Source organism: Hordeum vulgare, chromosome 3H (assembly GCF_904849725.1).
Source record: "Hordeum vulgare subsp. vulgare chromosome 3H, MorexV3_pseudomolecules_assembly, whole genome shotgun sequence".
Taxonomy (NCBI): domain Eukaryota; kingdom Viridiplantae; phylum Streptophyta; class Magnoliopsida; order Poales; family Poaceae; genus Hordeum; species Hordeum vulgare.
Window position 1 is genome coordinate 575077143 of NC_058520.1, and position 17820 is coordinate 575094962.

Sequence of the window (17820 nt, forward strand, 5' to 3'; positions counted from 1 at the left end):
ACTGATTTGAGACAATTTTGCCACGGCAGCCCGGCCACATATCTCCACGGTTTTACCTCTAGATCGCGTTTCTGCGGAGCTCGGGCGGAGCCCTGCCGAGACAAGATCATCACCAACCTCCGGAGCGCCGTCACGCTGCCGGAGAACTCTTGTACCTCTCCGTCTCTCTTGCTGGATCAAGAAGACCGAGATCATCGTCGAGCTGTACGTGTGCTGAACGCGGAGGTGCCGTCCGTTCGGCACTAGATCGTGGGACTGATCGCGGGACGGTTCGCGGGGCGGATCGAGGGACGTGAGGACGTTCCACTACATCAACCGCGTTCACTAACGCTTCTGCTGTACGGTCTACAAGGATACGTAGATCACACATCCCCTCTCATAGATGGACATCACCATGATAGGTCTTCGTGCGCGTAGGAATTTTTTTGTTTCCCATGCGACGTTCCCCAACAAATCATTCTTCAACATTATTCGATTTGGTTCTACGGACCTAAAGATTAAGGAGGTCTTGGCATTTTAAACATGTCTATCCAGAACACTTTCATGTTGATGGAAGTGTTGCCGAAGAGCATCTTCAGCCGCGCCCCCAACAAGCCCTTGCCAAGTCAGTTTTTTATCGTCGGCGGGGAAAAACGTCCCAGTCGCGCCTTCAGGAGCCCGTTTTTGCCAGTTAGGGTCGAAAATGGCCCCGACGGTCCGAGGTCGAACCCAAAGCGCAGGGGGACGTTCGGCAGCGTCGACGCTATTATTTGCATGCAACATGCACTTTTGTCTTCTAGTGTTATGCGGGGACATGGCTGAAAAACTTTTCCTTTCATGCCAAAAAAATTCGCCTGCATTACCCCATGCCGTTGCCTAAATTCCTTAATCATAAGGACGTACACCCACAAGAATTTCCTAGAACAACTCTACATCTTTGCTCCTTTTGGTGGAGGGATTACCTTAAACTGTCATCAACATAAAAGAAACATTGACAGGTATGGAAACAATATGAGACCCGGGGGGGTACGGTTACAAGCTTGAGCAAAAAATACTGGGACGGGTGTGGGTTTGGACAAAGCATTACCCACACCTAAACCCTTCGGATGCCATGTTGGGAGTTACTTCTACATTCCGGAATGATGTCATTGATCATCTACGTAGGACCGGACGCTCCGGCTGATTTGATACAGCCGGCTCTACATGCTCTGCTCCGACGAGGATGCAAGGCACCTACCTATCAGTGGGCACCACAAAGAACGCAACACTGAAGGCTGAACCATCACCGCCCGATGGATCCCGGCAGCCAAGCCCGACCTCGACAACGGCATGTGCTCCCCCGCTGCGCGCTGCCGCGGCGACCCTCCCCCACGTCCACGGCACCGCCACCGCCACCACCCCGCCTGTCCTCTGCAACCAACCACCAACCGATCAGCCGGCCCGCAGGTGCGGTGCGGCGGGTGCCGCTCCACTCGCCGTGTCGGGATGGGCGACCCTGCCCTCCTCCCCAAACCGCAGCCCGCATGATACGTCAAAGCCGATTTGATTCCTCCGGCCCCGGCCCCGGCCCCGGCAAAGAAAATCGGCAAAGCAGCAGCGCAAAGGGAAAAGATCGCCAGACGCACCTGCTCGGCCACTGCAGGCACGAACGAAGGGGTGCAATGCGCATCCATCCTACAGTACGTCGTCGTGAGGAGCGACCTCGAAGGCCGGACGGACTGACCGGAGCCTGCGTGGAACAACCAATGAAGCAGGTAAGTTGAGAGAAGTGGCCATCCATCCAGGCAGCCGGGGGTCAGCCGCTGCCGGCCCACTTGCCGGCAGGCAGGCCGCCGCACGTCCTGCGCCCCGCGCACGCCGCCGTACCGCATCCCTCATTTCTATTTTCCCTTGAACCAACTACTAGGTACTGCCTGCCTGTCTGTCTCGCTCTGAACCGGAAGATTAGATTACGATTAGCACCCACGCTGCTCGATAGACCTCGCCAGATGCTGCACGCACGCACGCTGTAAATCTCTCTCAAGTTTCAACCAATCTTTAATTCTAAGCAAGGTTGATCTGGAGTAGTACCATGCCAGCACCACCACCACCGCCACTTGCTAGTGGTACCTCTGCCTTCTGCAAAAGGCTACTAGCAGGAGTAATAAACCTCGCCGCTGTACGGGCTCGTCACCACTAGCTTCTCAGTTAGCTGTACAGTTAAGAGGGAGAGATCGACTCGGATTTTTAACGCCGCCATCCGCACAGGTGCCTTCTAATTAGTTACACCGCTCGGCACCACACTACTACAAGAAATATTACCGTCTTGCCGATCCATCCATGCATCTACCTATGTACCGAGATTGGTCCCATGAGCAAATTGTTTCTTGCTATCATGGTGCAGACAGCAGCGCATGTCTGCATGCACGGCCGGGACCCATCGCCCACCCAAGAGAGCCAACTCGTCGCCACGGCAAGTGCGGCCTAGAAACACAGCGTGGGCACGGAGCCGACGACGGAGGGAGGAGCGGTGCGTCGACGTCGCCACCACACAGGGATCCCAACAGATTTAGCAAGCCAGCAGGCGCATGTGCAGAGGCATCCAACGGCATACGCCTTGTTGCGTAGCCCGTGGCGGCATGCAGAGCAGAGCAGCGCAGCGCATGCTGAGTTCCCGGCGCTACAGTGCCCATCCGCCCCGATCGATCGGTTCCGGTTCATGCATGGACGGACGGCGGGAGGGACACGCGCCGCAGAGGCCACCCTGACTTTTTCCAGCCTTTTGCCCCCGAATCATTTGGCATCACCCACCCACCCCACCCAACGAACCAACCCCCATCAACCCATGTCTCGCCGCGCAAGGGCCCGGGGAGCTTGTGTGTGTTGCATACAAGCCACGTCCATGGGTGGTTTTTTGTTGCGTGTTACGGTTTTACTTGTACTGCTAGCTTGTGGTACATGGGGAAACATTGAGTTGGACGGTTCATCATTGAGTTGAGTTGAGAGGACGGCAGCTTGAGCTGAGCTATCATTCATGGCCATGGCGATGCGTAGTAGTACAGTGCAGAGATAAGAGAGAAAAAGAATGCTTAAGCTAGCGAACGGGTGGCGGACGGACGGGATCGATGACACGAGCCCTATGGTAGCTCGAGGTTCTATATACACTGAGACGTGTGCCACGCAGCATGGCGCCGTGAGTCGTGATCAGCAGCAGTGGTTCAGTACACCTTCTTGGAGAAGAAGGTGCGGAGGCCGAACAGCCCCTGCGGCGGCACGCACTCCTCGCCGGCGACTTCCGCGCAGACCGCGTTGTTCCGGCACGCGGCGGCTGGCGCGCTCACGGTCGCCGGCGCTTCACCTGACGTCGCCGCCGCGTCTTCTTTACCGGCGTCCGCTTGGCCTTGGCTCGTCGCGGCGTCGACCTCGGCGACGGCCTTGTTCTTGCCGCTGGCGGTGGCGGTTGCGGTTGCGTTGATGTTCTGCTTCTGCTCCGCGGCGGCTTGCTGCTGCTGTTGTAGCTTGTTGCGCCTCAGCTGCCAGACGGGGCTGGCTCTGCCCAGGCGGATGCCGTTGGCGCTCAGGCCCGCTCTGCCCTGACCGCCGGGAACCCACCGCCTCAACATGGACGTGGCGGGCGCTTGAGCAGCGGCCTTTTCAGCTGCCGCCGCGATGGCGACGGCCGGGGCCACCGTCCCGGAGGTCTCGCCGCGGGAGTTGCTGCGGGAGCACGGCGCGCTGCTCACCTTGCGCCCTGCCGCCGTCGCGGGAGCCGCCGCCGAGGGTGCGCTGGCAGCAGCGGCACTGGCGTTGCCGTTGCTGGGGTTGGTCGCCTTGGCCTTGCTGCTAGCGCCGGCGCCGGCGCCGGAGGTAGAGTGGCCAGCGGAGCGGCTCCGGGAGAAGGGCCATATGTTGATGTTGATGAGCTCGGCGTTGCCGCTGACGCTGCTGACGCGGCGCTCCGCCTTCTTGGCGCGCTCCTTGGATTCGCCGGTGGCCTTGAAGATGTCCTTCCACTTGAAGGTGACGGCGGGGAGGTCCGGCGTCGGGACGGCGCAGGCCTCCGCGAGCGGCTGGACCTGCTCGGCAGCCTCCCCTTCCTGCTCCGGCGGGTCGGAGGGCTCGTTGACGTCGGCATCTTGGTCTTGGTCGGCGTCTTCCACGGCGGCTTGGTCTTGGCCTTGGTGTTGGTCGGCGTCGGGGCCAGCGGGAGGGGCCTGGAGGGTGTGGAGCGGGAGGACAATGCCGTCGGAGAAGAGCTGGTCGGCGGTGAGCAGGGCGGGGGAGGGGAAGGAGCCCGGGTTCTTGCCCACCATCCAGAACTCGAACTCGGGCGACGCGGTCGGCGACGGCGAGGAGCGGCCGGACTCGGGCGGGGGGGACGCCAGCCCGACGACGACGACGTCCATCGCTCGCCGAGCAATGCAGCACGGCCTGGGCTGGGACGGGACGTGGAGCACGAGCAAGCAAGCTAGGTAGCTAGCTATGTGCAGGACAGCAACGGCATGGGAGGGAGTGGGAGCAGCGTGCGAAGCGAGGAGGAGGGGATGGGAAGTGAAAGGGAGGCGTATGAAGCGACTTGACGCGTATTTATCATCATCAATCACATCAAGTGGTGGTGGCTCGCTGATTTCCACGCCTCGCCTCGCGTGCCGCAGAGCTGCATATGCGCTCTGTGATCTTTGTCTGGTGACGCGCCACCGCCCCGCCTCTGCGTTGTACTACTACTCTACCTTTACTCGCCGCGAGTTTTACCGCTCCATCTTCCACCCTGCACTGCAATGCACTGCACTGCACGGTGAAAGCCAGGCAGGGAGGGAGGGGAGGCTCGACGGCGCTGGCGCTGGCGCTGTGCAGTGAAACAACTGCTTCGTGCCCGAGCCCGTGCGTGCTCGCGTGTGGCGGCAGTGGAGTGAGTGAGTAATAATTAAACGGCCCGGTGCACGGAGGCGGCAGCCAGTCACGTACTACGTCGCGCCGGTGAGAATTAATCGGGAGGGCGGTGATGAAGGAAGCCCACAGTGCGAGCCCTCCGTGCGCCGCAGGCAGCCGCGTCAAGGCGGCGTCCGTGCCGTGTCAGTTAACGTGCGGGCGGGCAGCGGCAGGCACAGTGCAGCCGCAGCGCGGCTCACGGCGTGCTTTCAACTTCAATGCGTGGCCACGGCAACTCGTGCCCCGCGGACCGACGGCACCATTGCACACCACACTTGGGAGTTGGGAACCAACATGCATGAGCAGTGAAAAATTAAAGAATGGTGAAAGCATCGCGAGTGTCTCTGTCGAGGAGCATGCATGCTGGAGAAGGACAGCAGTTGGCTTGGTGACGGATGTCAAACTTCTTTCTTGCCTACTTGGAATCGGTGTAAGGGCATCTCCAACAGTTTGTTGGTTAGCTTGTTGGTAAAATATGCCATGTTATCAGCCAACACCTTAACATACAACTACTCCAATGGGTTGTATCTAGTTTGCCCAATAAGATGTGAGGTAATAAATAAGGTGCTCTCTCATTCTACATTGGAGCTTGTGCAAGGGTGTTGGTTAATTTACATACAACCTTGTTCTCTTTCCTCATTTATTGCAATGACACATCATCAAAAATCCCATGTGTCAAAATTACCAACAACTATCTTACAACCATTGGAGATGCCCTAATGTTTTACCTCTGGATTTTAATTTACACGTGTGTGATGATTTTCGCCTCGAAAAGAAACGATGCCTAGATGTGTGTAAAAGTTTTACAGGGGTATTCAGGATCAAACGACAATCCAAGCTTGTTTGGTTTTTGACGGGCCGGCGGTAGAATCAATCAATCAAGTCCGATAAGATTAACCGCCCGACCATAGGCTAGTTTTAAGTGTGTCTATGTTGACCACGACGTCCAGCCGGGCGGGATAGTCGAGCATGGGAGAAACGGTAATGTGGTCGGCACGAGAAAGCTGAGCGCCGCCGCGGATGCTTATACTATAAAAAAGAAGGAAATGCTTCGGCATATACTGTCCTCGATGGCTCGATGGCAGCTATGGTCAACTTGCGTGCCAATGTCCTCGTCGAGGCCCAAACGCATAGCTGCCGTAGTGTCTAGTACAATGTACTACAACGCACCTAGCTTGCCCCCTTCTCTGATTCATCGATACTGCCCCCGATATTCATAATTAATCTTTTGAATTTTATTCGTCCTGTCTAAACTGAAAGAGTTTTTTATTCTGGATTCCAAATTTCAATTAGTTTTCCTGCAGGAGATTTTTTTTAATTAGTTTTTGGTCCGAAAGATGCCACCAGGAGGCCTCTCCACATGGTCCATGATCTTGCATTGCCACGATAAATTATTGACTCTTGCCACACAACTGTCCCCAAATTGAAAAGTCTGTAAAAGTCTTCCCCCAAAATAAGATTCTGGGTCTTCGCATTTACAACCACGGTTAGCATGTTCTCAGCACTTTTATGCCTCTGAACGCATCCGAGCAGTCCTCATGCATCTATCTTCGTAATCGTAGTACCCATATCCCATACTCAAATCCATACGGCGCTTGCAGCTATGTAACATGTAGATCAACATCATAAATGAGTTTATCGAACGGAAAAATGTAGATAGATTTATGCATAGATAGTTTATGTGTCGTGGTTTTATCACGACAGATATTCTCGTAAAAAGACTTAGGTGCGAGACCATCGCAACTAGGTGACGACTTAAACGGGATTAGTCGGAATCGAGAGACGTGACTTTATCCAGGTTCAACCCCTTCGATAGAGGTAAAATGCTACATCCTGCTTTTGGGTCTATTAATGGTCAACTCGATTACAAGGGTGCGGAATCGCTAACCTAACTCTCAAGTCCTTCTTACTTGTCTTTTCCACCTCATGGACCCATTTATATATGCAGGTGGAATCCCTGAGATTACAATAGAGTCCGGATCGTATTAGCCCGTATCTTCTTCCACTTCTTATTAACTTGGGTGAGGGAGAATCTTCACGTTTCGCTTCATGTGCCGGCCTCCATGTGATGGGCTTGAACCGGCCTTTGGTGAGTCGCCACTTGGGCCTTGGCGCCCAGGGCCTTCTGCCCAAGGTATAGTCGAGACGGGTTATCCCCATGACGGGTTAACCCGTGGGGTATATCCTCAATATTAGCCCGAGTTTGATTTAAATTTATCCATGTTTCTGAAAAAATCTCAAAAGTGAAGATTAGCATGAGTCGCCTTTTGAGCTGATGATCTCCCTTTGAGGAATATATTTTGCTTAGGTCGGCATTTGGTTGGGTCATTTGTTTGTTCAAGACTTGGTATTTTCATCATCCGTAATGGTCATGACGCCATCCTAATCACTGTCGGCGTCATCTCGTCGTCATAGCGAGTCTTCCCCAACAACGTTCAATTCTTTTGTGAGGAGCAAAAATCGAGGCGTTTGTTTCGCCACCAATTACTCCATTTTTTATTGTGCCTCTTCAAATCTTATTATTATAAGTAGATCGGACAGGTCTTCCTTTCATCTCTTCTTCTTCCTCTCGCCCTTAGCACCTTCTCTCGTACTCCGCCGACACCGCTTCTTCTCCGACGACTTCGTCTCTTCACAGCTGCCACTCGGGTTCATCATAATTGATAGCGGAGGCCTCCCGAGCACAGCATGGCTACAACCCTCTTCTGCTGCAAATCTTTGTAAGTCCACCATTACCACTTTTTAGGTCACCGCCATCGTTCATAGTTCATAGTTCATCCGAAGTTCATCATGCAAGTTGTAGATTGAAGACGTAGATCTCTTGATTTGTCATGTGTGCATTTGATGCGGTTTCACCACCGCTATTGTCTGGCAACTTTTGTAGATCCACGGTAGATTCATCTTGCCTTCTCATAGATGCTTTTTCTTCGGTAGTTCTGCTATTTCAGAACGTATTTTTACTTCTTTTTTATGCATCGATAGATCCACTCCTTCAACCGTTTAGATAAGAAGTCGGTTCGTGGCTTTGCAAGTTTCACTAAGTCTTGACAAGGTCTCTGGACCATTCCTGAGTCGGCTTCAAATATGACTGAAATATTTAACGTGCTCCATTAGCCGACATGCCCAAAGGTGGACCGTTATCTAACTATGACTTGTACGGGCCGTCAAATCCTTCCTTTCAATGTCGGCTCTTTTTAACTGAAGTTTGACTTTAGCCATTGAATTGCTTGAAACCGGCTTAAAATCTGACTCATCATACTTTTTCTCTTTATAGGTCGTAGTCATGTGCCCGCAAGACCACCATGCCTCCCAAGACCAGCAAAGCTTGTGGTTGGGTCAGATCTCAAGAATCTGTCCTAAAAATGTAATCTCATCACACAAGGTCTTTTGTCGGCTAAAAATGTAATCAGCTAGCGGTGCGTGGCGGAGAAAACTCCCCACAACCCGAGCAAGGGGAAATAATTTGTTTTATTGACCACGTGAAAAGAGGATTTCGCCCCCCCCTTCCCCGACTCAAAATTCTTTAGGGATCTCCTTCACTTTTATAACCTCACGCCTCAAGATATTGGTCCCAATTCACTCACTACTATTTGCCAGTTCCAAGTACTCTATGAAGTGTACCTTCAAATGGAGCCGTTTGTGACTCTCTTTAGATAATTCTTTTATCTTAATCGTCAGACTAAAGTGAAGGAAGGCCCCAATGTTGAACTCGTTGGTGGTGTTTATGTGCAAAAGAGAAAGAATAATCTGTTTCCCAAGACCAAAGTGGCGAGTCATCCAAAAGGATGGAATAAGACTTGGTTCTACTGTAAAAACAATGCTCCTGCGATTGAAAACCCACTGCCGGGATATAGATTGTACCAACTTGGTGCCAATGTGGATTCGCTGGGTTGGCCAACTAAGGAGGAAAGGAAATTGATCACCCCGTGTTGTTCAAGTTAAAAGCCCTTAATGTCAATGGCCTCACTGGGAACGACCTGATCCGATGTTGGATTATCTCGCGGATTCCAACCGTAAGTATAAGAGGCGGCTTAATGTGCAGCTATACCGGTGAGTTGAAGGATGCACAACGCTTCAGCAAGAGAGATTTGACTGAAAAGGCCGTGAACAAACTGACCAAGACATTCGTGAGTGGAGCATATGCTACGGTGCAAGCTTGCTCTCATGCACCCCGCTAGTAGTGACGGATTCTACATCTTGTGTGCTACATATGACAAATTAGAAGTGGCCGGCCACTGCTTTCCACTGGTGGCATTTTAGCAGTGGTGGGAGGTCAGTGGTGGGCTGGCGTGGGCCCCTAGCCCACTACTGATGGTCAATTTGCACACATCACTACTAGGCATTCCTGTAGTATTGCGGGAACCGAGACATCGGCTAAGGGTTGTCATGATAGTACTGAAACACCCTACATAGCATCTACAAAGGGGTGGAAGCCAACGATAGGCCACTTTCAGATTATAAAAAGTGGCAACCGAGTCAAAATAAACCATACCAAGGGCTCCTTCGGGCACCTGAGCATGGTTACATCGGGACTCCTAGAGAGCCCAACATATCATCAACGTTTGTATTCAATATACAAGTGTTGCCTTCTGTAATCATCGTTTTAAAGCCATAAATATACATCAATTTGACTTAATATTTTGGCCAAGCTAGGTTTCCTAGCTCATGTGCTTACCCCCCAACGTTCCCGATTGTAACTCTATGGGGTAAAGGAAGCACCTCCATGATTGTTACTACCACGTCATCTGGGTTCGTACCTCACACGGGTAAAGCCGAAAGCTAGCTCTCTTAAGATTATAATTGGTCGGCAACTACAGAAGTGAAAACTTTCAGGAACTTTCCCGAAACTGAATCCTCCGTATTTTCCTTCCACGTTGGTCGGAGGTGAGGTTTCATGATCATGATCAACATGCTAGCCTCGGAAAACAAACTTATAAAGGAACTATTTTCCCAGAAGATGTTTCTTACGTTAAATAGTACTATAACATATCCCTTCACGTACCTTTGTTTGTAAAACCGTATGACCAGATTGCCTTGTTTTCCATAAATCTCTGCCCTCGTAAAGACTTTATAAAGTAGGAAAACACTCCCTCGCACGTGGCCGAGGAGGGTGAAGCGATGGCCGGTCAACAAAAATTGTACAACATAGATCTGAGCGTTAATTATGTAAATTACTTGGATACATAGAATCATTAAATTACCCAACATTTATAATCGGCATCATGATTATCAATTAAATCCACTAAAGGGTTACATCGATACCTTGATGTGGTGTTACTAACGGACTAGTGGCTCGGGGGCTACTACATTGACGATTCAATGCAGAAAAATTAAGTGCAAATCAGTTTCCGAGGAGATTACGATCCTTGGGTTGGTCTGTCGCACCCAACCTGAGTCTCGAGGACTATGCACACCGCGTTTCTGTTCCTAAAGTATGTTGCTGAGCGTGGACTTGATACTCGGGTCGATTTTGCAAATCGACCTAAGTCTTAGGGGCTACTAGGAATAGCGGTTCTATTTCATCCTTCGGATGCATCCTGGGTTTTAGAACGAGACGCTGAAAAGGATCGAGATGGACCTAGAGGGGGGGTGAATAGGTCCAAATCCAAATTTTAATAATTACTTAGCAATTTTAGGCTAAAGTGTGGAATATGAGTGTAAGTCTGATAATTGCTAATACAAAGAGTAAGCTATTAGGAGTGAAGCAAGACAAGCGGTAAACAATAATCAAATACAAGTATGTAATAAGGATTAACACAAGTACAGAGTTAGGGTTAGGAATAACCAAAACTCCGAGGGAGACAAGGATGTATCCCGATGTTCACTTCCTTGGAGGGAAGCTACGTCACCGTTAGAGGGGCGGATGTTACCACGAAGGCACACCAACGCCACGAAGGCTCACCCTATTCTCCCTTTGAGATAACTCCACGAAGGCGTTTCTCAACCACTAGTGGTAAGCCTTGAGGTGGCTTCCAAACCTTCACAAACTTTCCGGGGGATATCACAATGGTTTGATTCCTCTCCGAAGACTCCTACCGCCTAGGAGTCTCCAACCTCCAAGAGTAACAAGATCACGGGGATTGCTCAAAACTTGCTCAAATCACAAATCACTTTGGTGGGAAGGAGGACAGGGAGATGATCTATCTTTTGATTGGAACAACACTCAAAGGGACTCACAAATGCTCTTGGGATCTAGGATTTGGTGTAGACAAGAGTGAGTGAGAGGAAAGGTGTTCTTGGGTGTATTCTAGCTGTGTTGAACACCCTTTCACGAGGTGGGAGAAGAGTATATATAGTGTGGAGTGAAATCCAGCCGTTGGAGGTGCATTAAGTCACACAGGGTCCGGACGTCCCACACTTGCCGGAAGTCCAGGCGTCCGCGAGGGGCCGGACGTCCGACAGTGGTCGGTCGTCAGAGGCCTATAGGCATGACTGGAACTCTTTTGGATTTATCAGCAACCGGACGTCCGACAGGGGTTGATCGTCCGAGGCCTGTAGATACGACAGAACCTATTTGAATTTATCAGCGTCTGGACGTCCGGAGTGGACCGGAAATCCGTGTTATGCAGTTCAATTTCTACTGGTGGTGGCTTCCGGATTTCCGATGTGGGTCGGACGTCCGGCGCTCGGACGTCCGGAGGGAGCCGGATTTCCGAGATATAGAACGCAAATTCTACTCGTGTAGACTTCCGGATTTCTGGACCTTGGCCGGATGTCCGGAGGGAGCCGGATTTCCGAGTTATATGCCTCACAAACTACTGGTGACGGGCTGCGGATTTCCGAAGCCAGCCGGACGTCCGACACTCGGACGTCCGGAGAGAGCCGGATGTCCGAGGCAATGGACATGTTTGAATTGAAGACAGAGAGGAGAGTATGTGGTGTTTGGTATGAAAGTTAAGATGTGGTATGAGCAAGTTCATCGCAAAACCTGTGATCCCTCTTAATAGTGCGGGATCCCTATACTCAATATCAGTAAACTCAAAAGACTACTCTACAACATCTCTTCTTAATCCCGAGCCTTCTCGAAATATAAATCACTAATCTTTTCAGGCAACCTTTGGCACATAAATCTCAATCTACTAAAGTACTTGCCGTCGTGAGATACACTCAACAAATAGGATTAGTTTCCTATGTATGTGTTGTCATTAACACCAAAAGACGATTAGGGGCATAGCATGCACTTTCAATCTCCCCCTTTTTGGTAGTTGATGACAACATATACATAGGTCTCAAAAAGATTTAACATACATTATAGTCTAGGAGATATTTAGTACGAAGCTCCCCCTTAAGATATGCATGATAAAGAAATCGAAGCTCCAATGGATCAACATGTAAAGATAATAAATCATCATATAAATAAGGAAGCAAGACATAATAGTCTATGATGATATCATAGGAAGTCACAACCATTTATAGGTAGCCATACATGAGTTTTATCCATTACATTAAATCTCCAAAGACTAAAAATGACGATAATAAAGGCTTAACTACGATACATTACTCCCCCTTTGGCACCAAGTACCAAAAAGGGAGTCATCAACAGCACCAATCAAACTCAAAGCTCATCACCATCATCATCAACATCATCAGCCAAACCACTGCCCCCAGCCTCATCAAGGAAATCAGACCACTCAGGACCAGAAGGGAAGCCAAAATCAGTGGGAGGAGCAGCAGGAGGGGCCTCATCATCACTCACATCAAGAGCGCCCGAGGCTCTCAGACGAGCCTTTGAGGGCATTTTTGGAGGAGACTAAGCGGGAAACCACATCATGGGTTTGACCACACTGGAAAGAGACGGCCTTCATTAGCGCAGAATGTGCCTTGCCAAGAAATTTGGCAATGCGACCGAGAGGAGCGGAGCTAGATGAGGGGGTGGCGGCCCGTGCAGCAGTGCGCCAAGTGGATGTGGAGGATGAGGGGGCTTTCTTGGGAGCAAAGTCATCCGCCATGTGAGCGGGAATGACCCACTTGCGATGGGTGTGAGTGACAGCCACAGAGGAATCAGCAACATGGTTAATAAGTGCCTGGATGAAAGGAGCGTGAGGAAAGGCTCGCTTGTACTGAAAGCTAGCAAGCCGAATCTCATGCCATAGAAAATGAGGCACATTGATTTTGCCCTTGGGGTGCTCGAACAAGTGATACATGATGTCGATACAATAGCCACTGCAAGAACCCTTATCACCCATCTTGGGATAGATGGTGCGGATGAGACACTGAAAAATAATGAAGTAAGGTGAGCGCCAGATGGATACGTGGTTAAGGTCCTTCATGCGCTCATCCGCATCAAGCTCACGTAGTGGCTTGAGAAGATGTCCACACACGTCAATAGACTTAGGCGCATGGTTAGGGTCATCCCTATGTATTTTGAAACTGAAATTGGGGAAACCCAGTGCGGCAACAAATATAGCATAAGAAGCTTCGAAGCGAACGTCAGAGGTGATCCAGCTGACAGTGTTGTCGGAGCCAAAATGGCATGTGGCATAGAACTGGTGAATGGCAGCAGCATTAAAGTCGCAATGAAAGGCAAACGGGGCGGCAAGCCCCGATGCCTCAATAAGCTCAATGGCACCCGGATATTTCGCCGGGTGCATGCGAATATGCTCAACATCAATAAAGTGATGAATAGATAACCCCTTAGGAACTATGACTGTGGTAAAGATATCTGCCTGGACGTTTGTGCGGAAACGTGAGCCCGTAGAGTCACGTGCGACCTCGTATTGATCTATGTCGCGGCGGAAAGTGAGATATGAAGCTGCGCCAAGTGTGGTGAAATTTGTGATAGCACGACCTAACGTGGCAGGTGGTTCTAGTGAAATGCGGCGAGCTTCACCTGCGGGCTGGGCAAGAGGACGTTGTGGCATGTAGGACGCCCTGCGAGTCCCTGGCTTTGTCTTGGACCTTCGAGTGACGTGCTCAAGAAGGTCCTCGCTGGCAAGCTCCTCCTTGAAGTCGGGGTCAGCACCATCAGACGACGAGGGAGACAGCGAACGCCGAGCCAGAGAACGCCGGGCAGTCCGTTTGAAGGGACGAATTTGCTCATCCGAGTCCGACCCCGTGTGCATAGGGGTGCGAGAGGATGAGCCGGCCATGGTCTTCCGAGCGGTGTGCTTGGTCTTGCCCATGAAGCTCAACACCTACGCAGATGAAAAATCCCCAAATGACGAACGAACATGGAGATGCATGGGAGAGGAAATCAAATCCAACGTGAAAGGAGACGGAGGAGCGACCTGAGGATGGATCCCGCGAAGAATACGGAGGAAGAAGTGGGGGATCCGCAGAGGAGATCGGCCCGATCTCGAGGTTGGCGGCGCTGGGCAGGAGCTCCTCGAGCAGCTCCTCGAGCTGGTGGCGGTGGCTGGGGGAAAAGGGGGCGCTGGGGGTTAGGGCAAAAGCCCAGCCCCGCGCCCAGCTTTATATAGAGGCCCCGAGGCGTCAGACGTCCGAGAGGCGGCGGACGTCCGGAGTTTGTTTTGGCGTCGGACGACCGACACTGGTCGGACGACCGGAGGAGATTTTGCCGCCGGACATCCGAGATGAGCCGGACGTCCGAGAAAGGAGAGAAGGGAGAGGCCAGTTCTAGTAATTTTTGTTCTGATGATGGTGACTTGCATGGTATCGCAAAAAAAGATACGAACACTGTTTTCCTAGAAGCATTACATGCATGAAATGAGCTGTGCGTACGTTGTAAGCTTAAAAACACATAGAATTACGACTCACTCCCCCTAAATATATGCGCACATCAAGACACAACCATAATGTGAGTTTATGTATGTGTGCAAGGTTTCAAGATATGTTGTCAAGCTCCAAGATACCAAGTTCACGCCTAAGTTGACAGAATCTGGCTACGCTAAGTGGCTTGTTGAAAATGTCGGCTAACTGCATGTCGGTACCCACATGGGTAATATCAATGTCACCCTTTTGCACATGGTCTCTCAAGAAATGATACCTAATATCAATAAGTTCTGTGCGACGGTGATCAATGAGGTTCACGGAGATCTTTATGGCATTTTCATTATCACAGAGAAGAGGAACGTGTCGATACGTGATACCATAATCATTTAGTGTTTGCCTCATCCATAGCAATTGAGTAGCACAGCTTGCGGCGGCAATATGTTCGGCCTCGGCCGTGGAGAGAGAAACAAAGTTCTGCTTCGTCGAGGACCAACTTACCAATGAGCGTCCAAGAAACTGACATGCACCGGAAGTGGATTTCCGTCCCACTTTATCACCGGCCCAATCCGCATCAGAATACCCAATAAGATCAAACTTTGCATCCTTAGGGTACCATAAGCCTAACTTTGGGGTGTGAACAAGGTATCTAAGAATATGCTTAACCGCCGTGTGATGGCTTTCCATAGGGGAAGCTTGAAATCTAGCACATATTCCTACGCTTAACATGATGTCCGGTCTAGATGCGCAAAGATAAAGCAGCGAACCAATCATGGAGCGGTAAGTAGATGGGTCAAAAGGAATACCGTTTGAGTCTTCATTTAGAACTACATCGGTGGCCGTAGGTGTCTTCGTTGGTTTAGCATTTGTCATATCAAATTTCTCAAGAATGTCCTTGAGGTACTTAGTTTGAGACAAGAAAATCCCTTCTTGAAATTGTTGTATTTGAAAACCAAGAAAGAACTTCAAGTCCGTGTTGAGTGACATCTCAAAGGTCTTGGCCATGGAGGCCGCAAACTTCTTGCACAAATGGATGTTAGGAGAACCAAAAAATGATGTCATCTACATAGATTTTGCATAAGATCAAAGCACCATTTTCCCTCTTCGTAAAAAGAGTGGGATCGATCACCCCCACCACAAAGCCATCATCGAGTAGGAACTTCTTAAGATGATCGTACCAAGCACGGGGTGCTTGTTTAAGACCATAGAGTGCCTTGTGAAGTTTATATACATGGTCTTTGTGATGAGGGTCAACAAACCCAGGTGGTTGTGATACATATACCTCTTCTTGTAGAGGACCGTTAAGAAAAACACTTTTCACATCCATTTGATGCAAAGTAAAACCATTGAAAGCAGCATAGGCCAACAAAACGCGAATGGACTCAAGACGAGCAACAGGGGCGAAAGTTTCACCAAAGTCCAAACCTTCAACTTGGGAGTACCCCTGTGCTACTAACCTTACCTTGTTGCGTAGGACAGTCCCGTTCTCATCTTCCTTGTTCTTGAAAATCCATTTAGTCCCAATGACATTATGTTCCTCAGTTGGTCGTTCTACCAATGACCATACTTCGTTGTGTGTAAAACTGTTTAGCTCCTCTTGCATAGCAAGTAGCCAGTCATTGTCACATAATGCATCCTCAACCCTCTGTGGCACGGTACTAGAGACAAACGAAAAGTGAGCACAAAAGTTTGTTAATTGTTTACAAGTCACTCTACCTCCCGACACGCCTGTGAGGATTTGATCAATATCAACACGACCGGCCACACGTGGCATGATGGAGGTCAAGGTTTCACGAGGTTCAACCTCGTTTCCATCATCAACGTCCTCAACATATGGATCATTTATGTGCGGAGGTAGATATTCCTCTTCTCGTTGCACCTGTTGAGGTTCATCATCAAACGTACCCATACTTTGGTCTACCTCGTGAAGATCAACTTGTTCTTGAGTGTCATCAGGGTGAGAGACATGTTCTCCCACTTGATCCTCAACAACTGGCATGATGGGTATGCTAATATCTTGTGGAGGTACGGGCAGTGAACTGTCTTGAGGATGCGAGATACTCTCATCATCTTCATCATCATCATGGGGTCTTTGTTCCATAGGCAGAAGTGCACCTACACCAATGTTTAAGATATCTTGTGGGGAGTCTTCTTCACCTGCATCATTTAGATCAACTTGCTCCCCATGGGAGCGGTTAAATTCATCAAACGTCACGTCACACGTTTCTATAACACATCCAGTGGATTTGTTGAAGACTCTGTAGGAGTGAGAGTTTGACCCATAGCCAACAAAAATCCCTTCAGTTGTTTTGGATTGAAATTTCCCTAACCGTTTCCGTTTGTTGAGGATGAAGCATTTGCATCCAAACACACGAAAGTACTTAACATTGGGCTTGTTCCCAGTTAGGAGCTCATATGGAGTTTTCTCCAATATTGATCGGAGGAAGAGCCGGTTTGATGCATGACATGTTGTGTTGACGGCCTCAGCCCAAAAACTATGTGGTGACTTGTATTCATCTAACATGGACCTTGCCATTTCCACAAGTGTCCGGTTCTTCCTCTCTGCCACACCATTTTGTTGAGGGGTGTAAGGTGTGAAGTACTGATGTTCAATCCCCTCATCACTAAGAAATTCTTCTAGGGTGTAGTTCTTGAACTCAGAGCCATTATCACTTCTTACTGCCTTGATGTCCTTGTCAAACTTTCGCTGGGCTTGTTTGGCAAAGTCAATGAAAGTGATCTTCGTCTCGTCCTTGGACTTGAGAAAGAACACCCATGTATATCTTGAGTAATCATCAACAATGACTAGGCCATACTTTTTCCCTCCAAGACTTGCCCATGAAGGAGGCCCAAACAGATCCACATGAAGGAGCTCTAACGGCCTCGAAGTGGATACAATGTTCTTGGGTGGATGTCTTGATTGATGTTGTTTCCCAGCTATGCATGCACTGCACACACGATCTTTCTTAAAAGATACATTTGTTAGTCCAAGGATGTGATTGCCGTTTATGAGATTTTGAAGACTTTTCATGCCAACATGGGCGAGCCGGCGATGCCATAGCCATCCCATGTCGGCCTTGGCCATTAGACAAGTTGTAGGGAAAGTGCTCTCTTTCGAGAAATCAACCGTGTAAAGGTTGCCATCCAACTCTCCAACAAAGGCCACTTCGAGAGTGTCTCACTTAAAGACTTTCACATCCGTTAGTCCAAATAATGTGTCATAACCGACGGAAGCCAATTGGCGAACTGAAAGTAAATGATATT

At 50.0% G+C, this 17820-nt stretch overlaps 1 protein-coding gene across 1 annotated transcript; it reads right to left on the reverse strand.

Moving 5' to 3' along the window:
- Positions 1 to 2952: 2952 nt before the first annotated feature.
- Positions 2953 to 4570, reverse strand: LOC123445250 (AF4/FMR2 family member lilli-like). The gene has a single exon (XM_045122212.1). The coding sequence runs from the start codon at positions 4362 to 4364 to the stop codon at positions 3177 to 3179; it is 1188 nt and encodes a 395-aa protein (XP_044978147.1). The 5' UTR covers positions 4365 to 4570; the 3' UTR covers positions 2953 to 3176.
- Between the last annotated feature and the right edge of the window lie 13250 nt (positions 4571 to 17820).